Genomic DNA, 10,800 nt, shown 5'->3' on the forward strand with positions numbered 1-10,800 from the left:
AGTGTGGAGGAGGAGGCCAGAGGGAATGAGAGGTAGACAAAGGTAGGAAGGCCTGGGAGTCCACATGGTGAAGCTCCATAAGTATCCTCTTAACTGATGAAGTCCTGTTAGACACTTATGAAAGCCCAGGGTCTCCAAAAAAACCCCCCAAATCTCCAAAAACACTTGGTATTTGTCCTACAGTGATAAAACACCATGACCAAAAGCAACATGAGAAAGAGCTTATTTCATCTTACATGTCAAGATCACAATCCATTTTTGAGTGACATAAAGTAGGAACTCAGTGCAGGATCTTGGAGGCAGGAACTGAAGTGGAGATCATGAAGCAGAGATGTCACTATGTAAACCTAGTTTAGCCTAGAACTCTCTATGTAGCCCAGGCTGAATTCAACCTCACAGAGATCCACTTTTACTGCTTCCCAAGTGCTGGAATTGAACATGTGCACCACTACACCCAGTTCAACTACCTTTCTTATATAACCCAGGCCCACCTGCCTAGGGATAGGCACCACCTACAGTGAGCTGGGCCCTCTTACATCAATTAGCAATTAAGAAAATGCCCCACAGACAGGGCCACAGGCCAATCCTATGGAAGAAATTTCTCAGTTGAGGTTCCTTCCTCCCCAGTGTGTCAAATTGACAACTGTAGCTATGACAGTACTCATCACTATAAGAAGGAAGAGGTTTCTCAGGTTTATTCCTGAGGTTTCCTAGTCCCAGATACCTCAGGACCACACTTGGGGCCCATCCATCAACTGTTTGTGCTGCCATACTCATTAGGAGAAAGTAATCTATAGCTGTGACACATCACTCCTGTGGGTGATGGGCAGAGCTCATGAGTCCCTCCTGTCAGTGGGCAGAGCAGGGAGCCCTGGTGGCAAGGCTCTCTCTGGAAGTCACTGGTGTAACTGTATTCATTTCAGCTCCAGGCTGGCATGCTACACAGTCTGCTGCAGGGAGAACAGGAGAGCAGCTGTCATGAGCTTTCTTGCCATTAGGCACAGTCTGGGGTTTGCAGTGTCTCTCTGTTGGCCACACTCATTTGATTTCTTCACTTGTCTGCGTGTGAGAGTTCTCTTCCTCTGCAACTGGTTGTTTCTGCCATGTCTTTTCCTATTTCTACCAGATATGAATCTGCTTCTTTGTTAAAACCATTTATTTCTCTCCATAGAGGTCGCTTAGTATCTCAATGTTTTGCTTCATGGCTTTTTTCTTTAGTTTTTCCACCTAAATTTGTCCAAATGTTGTGCCTAAATGACTGCTCATTGGCCACCTTATGTTGAAAACAAAGGGCATGACAAACATTCAGTCCACAAGCACTTTTCCTTACTCTTAAAAAATTGTGTCTGTACTGAGCATGCACAGACTCTGTCCTCATGCTTTACTAAACAACGATGACAGTACTTATTTTTATTAAATATTGCAAGTCATCTGGAGGGTGTTTGTAGGCTCTTTGCAAATCCTACCCCCACTTTATATAAGTCTTAAGCACCCAGGGCTGGAGAGATGGCTCAGCAGTTAAGAGCTGCTGACTGCTCTTGCGGAGGATCCAGGTTCAATTCCCAGCACCCACATAGCAGCTTACAACCGTCCATAACTCCAGTTCCAGGGGATCCTATGCCTTCTCTGACCTCTGCAGGCATTGCATGACATGGGTACACTTGCACACATACAAGCAATACACTCATACACATTAAAAAAAAATATATTTTTTTAAAAAGTCTTGGGGGCTGGAGGGATAGCACAGCTGTTAAGGGCCAAGGCTGAGAACTAAAACATTAAAAAAGTTTTGAGCACCCAAGGATTTTGGTGTCCTGTGAGGGCATCTTGGAATTAGTTCCAAGAGGGTGAGTATACATTATACACACATTACTGTGTGACATAACCATATCCAACTTCAGATTTATCTTTATCTTGAAAACTCGTTGAACAACTCCTCACCCACCTTCTGCAACCCCTGTGACCCTCATTCTAGTTTGATTCCATAACTTTGATTCCTCTGGACATGACATGTGAATGAAAGCATACAGCATTGTCCTGTTGTCAGCGGCTAATATCACTTAATGGCCTCAAAATTCATCCATGTTGTATCAGAACTCTTTTAAATGCTGAATAATGTTTCATTATATATACAGATGATGTTGCTTAACTATTTGCCCATCCATGGCCACTCAGGGTGCTGTATTGGCATGAGCATGGGTGGACAGATAACTCTTTAGGATCTTGTTTTCAATTATTTCCTTCTCCTCCTCCTCCTCCTCCTCCCCCTCCCCCTCCCTCCCCTTCATCCCCTTTCTTTTTTAATTGAGACAGGTCTCACTATGTAGCCTCGGCTGACCTGGAACTCACAGAAATTTGACTATATCTGCTCCCCAAGTGCTGGGACTTAAGGTATGTGCCACCATGCTTGACTCATTCTTTTGAATATACATATGGGATTAAATCTTTTGATAAACTCCTTTTTTGATGGGCTGTCTTGAAAGAAGCAGCAATTTCTCTCAGAACTTTGTTTGTTTGTTTGTTTGTTTGTTTGTCTGTTTGTTTGAAACAGGGTCTCCCTGAAGCCCCAGCTAGCCTGGAGCTCACCACTATGTAGACCAGGCTGGCCTGAATCTCAAAGAGACTGGTCTGCCCCTGCCGCTGCCCCTGCCCCTGCCCCTGTCCCTGCTTTTTGAGTGTTGGGATTAAAGGAATGCACTACCACACCCAGCTCAGAAGTTCTCTTAAAGGAAATTTTTCTCAAAAATGTGCCACCAAATAGACTGGGCAAGTAAAATGAAAGATACTAATTTTGTGAGATGGTCCTGTTGTCTGAGCACCAAGGCAAAGGGCAGAGGAACGGTTAGAGAATGTGCGAGAGTGTGTAGACATATGAACACATATTCTTATTTTACCTAAATGCCAAGCAAAGATCTGGAGTAAATTTGGAAAGAAATGGTGAGCTCTGGAGACAATGCCAAGCTACTGGCATGGTTTCTAATGTGGACGACAGCCTAGTCACATCGATATTACAGTAATCTGACTCTTTAACTTAAAATGGCTCCCCCATCCTTCTTTCTGCCTTCTGCCCAGTGCTCTACCATTTCTAACAGGATTCATTTACAAGCCCCTAGCTTTCACAGAATGCACCTTACAAAGGTCAAGCTGTCAGGATTTTAGAATGCCTCAATTTCAGTACTTTTGGTTTCGTTTTCTTTCCAGGCTGGCTCCGCACTATGAAACTCCATTAACCAGGCTGCACGTTGAGCAGTGGTGGGCTCGCCCTCTGCAGCTGGTCTAAGAATCTTAAAATCTTTGCTTGAGTGGGGGAGGGGAGGCTGCCTAGGAGAAGGAACCTGTACCCTGAAAAGTCAGGGGCTCTCTTCTTCCCGCGGATCAATATGACAAGGAAGACAAACCCTCTTCCCTGAAAGGCTCAGCGACTGGACCTAGGCCATTTTAATCAAATTCATGAGCACCCAACATTGGAAAAGACCCAGCCTGGCAGAGAAACAAAGAGAGAAGGTGCCGGCGCTGAGCGGCGTACCTGCATTCGTAGGCTCGGAATTTTCTCTGCAGAGTCTAATCTTTTGTTGCTTAGAAGGCTGATGCCTACAGAACCCCACCGCAGGGCAGGACAGGTGCTCCCAGGCCGGCACTCGGGCTGCGCCTCCTTTCTAGAGAGCGGGGCAGCTCACCTCTAGAGGGAAGGAGGGAAGCAGGATGTAAACGCTGGACCAGCACAACTGCGGTGCCCTGTCCCGTTGCCCGCCCACAGCGACGGTGGCTGTGACCCCTCTCTGGCCTCAGTTCTCTGGGTATTCGAGTCCTTTACATAAATGTTGGGATTGGTAACTTTCTAATATTTCTAGCTAGAGATCATTGGGAAGAGCGGAGGGGGGAGGGATAAAGAAGGATTTGCAGTCAATGCTGTCTCTTTCCATTCCTTTTCATTCATTGACAAAGTGTGGGTTGCCTAGGAAACCACGTACATCCCGGCTGCACAGACAAGGCTGTGGGGGTGGAGGACTGAAATTTAAGTGACGAAGGCGGGCTAGCTATGGGCAAAAATCCTAAACTAAATGTCCTGTGATCTCAATAGATGGGTCAAAAATACTTTTGTATTAAGAAAATAATGCTTCCAAAATATACTATGCATTTATGAAAACAGCTTCTGTCTCTCAGACTTCTTCAGTTACCTCAAACAGTGACCCTTTGTTGAGGATTTGCCATTGCAAAATAATCTGAAAATTGTAAAAGCACATACAATTTTAACAGTTTAGGGACCACTTTGCTCATCCAGTCACACGATAGATTATGCATAAACTGAATTTGGATTTTGTTTTGCACCGCGGTATTTCTGCAATGGTCTCTGGAAGCGGAAATTTTTTAATGTTAATACATCATTAAGATTAATTGGCATGTAAGAGAGCTTGAAATATATTGCCCTAAAATCTTCATCTTTGATAAATGACCCAGATGGAATCGAAGATAATAAAGAGGCGAAAGCAAGTGCTGAGGACCCATCTGAGGATTTTTTTTCTTTGATTCCCAGCAGCTTTTCCTTCGAGTTACATGAAATGAGTTTTTTTTGTTGTTGTTTGTTAGTTTTTAAGTTAGCAGATGAAAGACGTGGCGGTGGTTGACTTTTCAACGCAAAACACAGCTCCTCGAGAAAATTTAAAATGTGCAGCATCGTAATCCCTCAGCAGTTAGAGTGGGGACAATGTAGAAGAAAGCATGAAAGGAAAGGGACCCGGAGGCTGGATTCCCAGGGGGCTTCCGGGACTTTTAGGAGGATGACTTTTAGTCATGCAGCCTCAAACCTCCTCCCCAGAAAGTAATCCGGGAGGAAAGGGTCCTTTCATCGATGAAATTGTAAACACGCGTTTTCACCGGGTGCTCCCTAAGATCTGGCTGTGAAACCGAAGCTGAAACAAAGAACCCGCGAGGTCCGGAGGGAGGCAGGCTCAGATTACCTTGCATTGAGCTGAGCTCCCTGGGGCCCCGGGCCCTGCTGGTCAGGGGATTGCTCCTTGGCTGCCCCGGGAGACTACACCGCAACACCGACTTGCAGCAGCGGTGGCCGCCCTCGCTCTGTTACTTCCAGGGCACCTGCTACTGCCCTTTGGACTGGGGATGCTGTCACCGGTCCCTGAAACCTTGGGAGCCCAGAAGACAGGATTCCACCGAACCCCGTCATTAATTGATTGTGTGACCTCGAGAAGTATTTGCTCTCGGCACTTTTACATCTGTAGGATCTGGGTTAGAAACCTGGGAGTCAGGGTTCGGGTCCTTCGGCGCATGTGTGCGCACCTTTTGTTGATCTGTCTCCCAACCCCACCCTGACCCGAGCACCCGCAGCCTCAGCTGGCGAACTCTGGCTCAAGCGCCAATCTGTGCACTCCGGCTTTCCAAGGAGGCTGGGCTTTTGTTCTGGCTGCTTCTTTATTAGAATTGAGTTTAAGCGGTCTGCGTAAAGGAGAGGCGATGACAGCTTGCGAATGGTTCTAGAAGGGCCTCACTCAACAGCTGCGAGCTCTGCTCCATAATGAGTCAGTTGGGCCTCTCTCGTCAGAGAATGAAAAAGGATCATATCACCTTGCAAACCACTAGTTCCTTGTGGGGGGCGGCGAGCTCGCACCGTGGAATAGCAGGGAACAGGTGCTGCCACTCTTTTCCTCCCTCCCTCAGATGCACGCAGGTTTTTCCTCTACGCCCCCCCCCCAGACGAGAGGTGGGGGAGGGAGAGAGAGAGAGAGAGAGAGAGAACAAACAAAGAGATCAGCTTTCTGGAGGAATACCTAGAGAGTTTGAACAGTGTGGGTACACCGCGTCTGCGCACGCGCTGGTGTGAGTGTGCCTGGGTCTGCGCTGGCCTCTTCGCGGTGCTGCAGTTTTTAGGCGTGTCCCCCACTCTCCATCCGCTGCATCAAGTCTGGGATCTCGTGGGCGCCGTAAAAGAAGCTAAGAATGCTCTCGGCTATGACTGTTTTCGGAGCCCATCCCCTTACTTACAGCAGATGAACCGAAACCTAGGAAGGAGAGCACCTGATTGATTTTTTAAAATACTAAGTTGTAGAACACATCTTGCGTTTTTGTGAGCTCTTTTGTTTCCCCGACAGGCCCGCCTTTAGATCTGCCGCAGGACAGTCCACCCACGCTGCGCAGCCTGCCATACCCACTCCAACAAAAGCCAATCCCTGGGTGGAAGGAATCTTTTGTACCAGGCTGGGCGCGGTGTATTTTTGGAGAGGGTCAGGCAGGGCTGGGCTCAGGGGTATCCCCACCCCTAAAAGCTATTGTGGCAGAGAAGGAACCAGCACCAGTCAACAAAGACAAAGGCAAAGACAGAGGATGCTGGGGGCGGGGCGGAGCGCCCTCAGATGCTCTTGAGCCGCGGGTGCCCGGGGTCAGGGTCTTTTGGACCCCTGTTCCCGCAGTTACAAAGGATTTCCTTCTGGGGTCATCCGTCTGTCTTCCTCTAAGGCTCTAGGTAACGGGCGTAGGCTCCTGGACAACCCTTGCCTTTAGGAATGAAGAAATGAGCAGTGTGGTCTCTCACCAGGTGCTTTGGCTTGGAGAACCCTGCCTTGCGTTGGAGGAGGTGCTCTGGTAGTGCAACCTGTGCTACCTCTATCCTTCGCACCTGCTGGTACTTGGAACACTAGTGGGCTTCTGCACCTGCTCCTTTCGGTCTTTTTCCCCCATCCAGGGTACACATTCCGTCCATGCCGGGCCTAATGTACTAGTCGCCCTGGCTCGACACTCTCCGGCTCTTCTTCACACGCCCCCTCCCCAGATTCATATACTCAACTTCCCCTTTTCCCCAATTCCAAGACAATGCTCACGCCCCATCCTTCTCCCAGGAACCCCCCACCCCTCGCCGGATCTTCACGACCACGCTGATTGGCCACAAGCCCATAGTCCAGCCCCCTGGACGGTCCTTGGGACTCGGAGCATTACGTCAACCAGGCCTGGAGAGCGCCAGCGAGAACAAGACTGGGGGGCTCTGGCTGGGGGCGCGGCCATCTCGGTCCGCCCCACCCTCCCTATATAAAAGGCCGAGCTTACGGGGCGGTCGTTCTCAGCCCATCGGTTCCGGAGCGCATCGGTTTCCTGGTGTCCCTGAAGTGGGTGTGGAAGGGGAGGACCGACGGACCCACTGAGAAGACCCGAACCAGGAAGAAGCTAACCAGGCACCATGCGCGAGATCGTGCACATTCAGGCGGGCCAGTGCGGCAACCAGATCGGAGCCAAGGTGGGCGCGGTGCCGAGAAGCGGGGTGGGGTACCTGGGAAAGGGACGAGATCTGAGCGCCCCTCGAGGTACCTGGGCACCTGCACACTGAGCGGCCCTGGGCGAGCCAGGGCGTGCTTGCTTTGTGTGGCCGCATGAGGCGTGGTCTCAGAGGAGACTTACATGGGCGGGGGACTCATTCATTTTTGCTGCAACCATTTAGAATCCAGGCTGCCTCTTGGCCTCCCTTTCCTTCCTCTTCGCTCCGAGGGCCTAGAGAAGACGCGGGTGTGTCGTCAAGGCTGTGCGCTTGGGTCTTTGGGAGGGGCCCTGACTCCAGAATCGATTTTACTCGCTTGAACTGGAGGCGAGATGCGGGGGAGGGGAAGAGAACGGTAGCCTGGCTGTCGCTGGACGTGCTTGGAATTTAAAACAATCTCCTATTCCCTCTCCTCCCTCTTCCCCCGCCCGTCCCCTTCTCCCTGCTCCTGGAGTCCCAGCCCGCTAGTTTCCAGCCACCACTGGGCGGCTGTGACCCGCAGCCCCAGGCTTTGACCGGTCACTCCCCGTCTCCCCCCAAAGATCTCTACCCCCTGCTGCGAGCAGCTGTTCGCCTGGGAAACTGCCCAGTTTCAATTTTCTGATCCTGTAAAATGCTAGCCCTGAGGCTATGCCCAGGTCACGGCACCCATTAAAGCTTCTGAAATATCTGGTTGTCAGAACTGGGTGGGGGCTTCCTCTCATTGCGTTTTTCGGGGCATGGGGGAATTGTGCATAGCGAAATGCAGCCTTTTTCTGTCTCAGTTTTGGGAGGTCATCAGTGATGAACACGGTATCGACCCCACTGGCAGTTACCATGGTGACAGTGATTTGCAGCTGGAAAGAATCAATGTGTACTACAATGAAGCCACTGGTAATTACCTTCGCCCATCTTCCGATTACTGAACCCCATGCCCCACCCTTGTGTGTTCCCTGTGGAGGGCCATCTAGCTACCTTAGGATGACCACTTTTTTTTTTTTTTTCCCCCAGTGGGGCAGGCTTCTCTGTGCCAACCTAACCCTTTGAAAACATGGTCACAGGCCCTCCTTTGTTTGGAGTTCACATCTTCTCCAAGTAGAAGGAAGGTGGTGGTACCAAACCCTTTTCTACAGAGCCCTCTGCCTGCAAGGCTAAGCCAGTGCTTGTTCCCTTCAGGTAATAAATATGTACCTCGGGCCATCCTGGTGGACCTGGAGCCAGGCACAATGGACTCAGTCAGGTCAGGACCATTCGGGCAGATCTTCAGGCCAGATAATTTCGTGTTTGGTGAGTATGTGGCATGGCTGAGGACAGGAGGACACAAGGTACCATTTTCCACTGACACCTGGGGTAAAGTGTGATTGACAGAGGGAGATCATACTAGTATCCAGGTGTGTGTTAGCTGAGCCTTAGTTTAGGTTTAGAGATAAATTTATCTTAGCTTTTCACAGTCAAGTGTACATTGCTTCCTTGTTTACAGTTACATGGATAACCAAATATTTTATTGTCTGGCCATTTGGTGACAACCTGAAACAAACTTATCTGGGCAGTGATCCCTTAAGAAGGAATGTATCCAGTCATAGCTAACTTGAGAATTCTCATATTCTCATTCTCTCTCTCTCTCTCTCTCTCTCTTATTTCCTACTAACAGGCCAGAGTGGTGCAGGAAATAATTGGGCAAAGGGCCACTACACAGAGGGAGCTGAGCTGGTGGACTCGGTCCTGGACGTGGTGAGGAAGGAGTCAGAAAGCTGTGACTGTCTCCAGGGCTTCCAGCTGACCCACTCACTCGGGGGAGGCACTGGCTCAGGCATGGGCACCCTTCTCATCAGCAAGATCCGAGAGGAGTACCCAGACCGCATCATGAATACCTTCAGTGTCATGCCCTCACCCAAAGTCTCTGACACTGTGGTGGAGCCCTACAATGCCACCCTCTCTGTGCACCAGCTGGTGGAGAACACGGATGAAACATACTGCATTGACAATGAGGCTCTGTATGACATCTGCTTCCGCACCCTCAAGCTGACCACACCCACATATGGCGACCTCAACCACCTGGTGTCAGCCACCATGAGCGGGGTGACCACCTGCTTGCGCTTCCCAGGCCAGCTGAACGCAGACCTGCGCAAGCTGGCGGTGAACATGGTGCCCTTCCCGCGCCTGCACTTCTTCATGCCAGGCTTCGCACCCCTGACCAGCCGGGGCAGTCAGCAGTACCGCGCCCTGACGGTGCCCGAGCTCACCCAGCAGATGTTCGACTCCAAGAACATGATGGCTGCCTGCGACCCTCGCCATGGCCGCTACCTGACAGTGGCGGCCATCTTCCGTGGCCGCATGTCCATGAAGGAGGTGGACGAGCAGATGCTCAACGTGCAGAACAAGAACAGCAGCTACTTCGTGGAGTGGATCCCCAACAACGTGAAGACGGCCGTGTGTGACATCCCCCCACGAGGCCTCAAGATGTCGGCCACCTTCATTGGCAACAGCACGGCCATCCAGGAGCTGTTCAAGCGCATCTCGGAGCAGTTCACTGCCATGTTCCGGCGCAAGGCCTTCCTGCACTGGTACACGGGTGAGGGCATGGACGAGATGGAGTTCACAGAGGCGGAGAGCAACATGAATGACCTGGTGTCTGAGTACCAGCAGTACCAGGATGCCACGGCTGATGAGCAGGGCGAGTTCGAGGAGGAGGAGGGTGAGGATGAGGCTTGAATTCCCCAGGCCAAGCAGGTTAGGGAAAGCTGAGAAGAAAGCAAGGGGGTGGGGGGCTTACCTGTGAAAATACCTTGGCAGTCGAAGGCCGGAAGCATGGTCTACCTTAGGTGTGTGTGCTGGGTCTCTGGTGCTCTTCACTGTTGCCTGTCACTTTTTTTCTCTTTTTTGTAATATTGATAACATCGATGTAACACGAGATCTTTCTGATCTGTTGTAATGGCTAAAATCACATAAATCTTTGTGTCCTAATGGTGTCTTTCTCTTCCTTTCTCCTTATTATCAACTTCAGTTCTTTCTGAACACATAATTTCTTCCTTTAGAAAAGGAAAAGAATAAAGCTCAGTTGCATTTATTCTTTGGAATGGTTTTAATATAATAAATTGAGCCAAGAATAATCTTAATAGGAGAGAGCAAGTTGAATTTTCAAACACCCTCTGGTATATGTTTTGCTTGTTGCAAGGGTTCCTACGAAAGCACACAAAGTGTATTTTGTATGGAAATCTTACCATGCCTTTATTGCCATTACAAAAAATTATTGGAATAATTACTTAGAGCCACATAGCACAGACTTTTAAAAGGATAGTAGAATGTTAGTTTGCTTTTCTTCTATGTTTCTGGACCCAGCTTTCCCCAACCCCCCAGAGAGCAACATTATCAGTAATATTGACAATAATCACTAAGTTTTATGGGTTGGTTTTTTTAATTTTTTTTTTTTTTTATTGTGCTATGAATCAAACCCGGGGCTTTCTTGCATACGCTTAGCAAGCACCATACTGCCAAGCTACACCTCCAGCCCAATAGCTCTGTTCAAGTAACAGGGCATCTGCCAAGTAGCTGTGCTGTTTTAT

At 49.5% G+C, this 10,800-nt stretch overlaps 1 protein-coding gene across 1 annotated transcript; it reads left to right on the forward strand.

The window, feature by feature from the left end:
• Positions 1–6,989: 6,989 nt before the first annotated feature.
• Positions 6,990–10,303, forward strand: LOC103732934 (tubulin beta-2B chain). The gene is made up of 4 exons (XM_008831672.1): positions 6,990–7,240; positions 8,023–8,131; positions 8,414–8,524; positions 8,889–10,303. The coding sequence occupies exons 1-4, from the start codon at positions 7,184–7,186 to the stop codon at positions 9,947–9,949; spliced, it is 1,338 nt and encodes a 445-aa protein (XP_008829894.1). The 5' UTR covers positions 6,990–7,183; the 3' UTR covers positions 9,950–10,303.
• The last annotated feature ends 497 nt before the right edge of the window (positions 10,304–10,800 follow it).

The sequence above is a fragment of the Nannospalax galili genome, unplaced genomic scaffold, assembly GCF_000622305.1.
Source record: "Nannospalax galili isolate Female #2095 unplaced genomic scaffold, S.galili_v1.0 scaffold72, whole genome shotgun sequence".
NCBI classification, from domain to species: Eukaryota; Metazoa; Chordata; class Mammalia; order Rodentia; family Spalacidae; genus Nannospalax; species Nannospalax galili.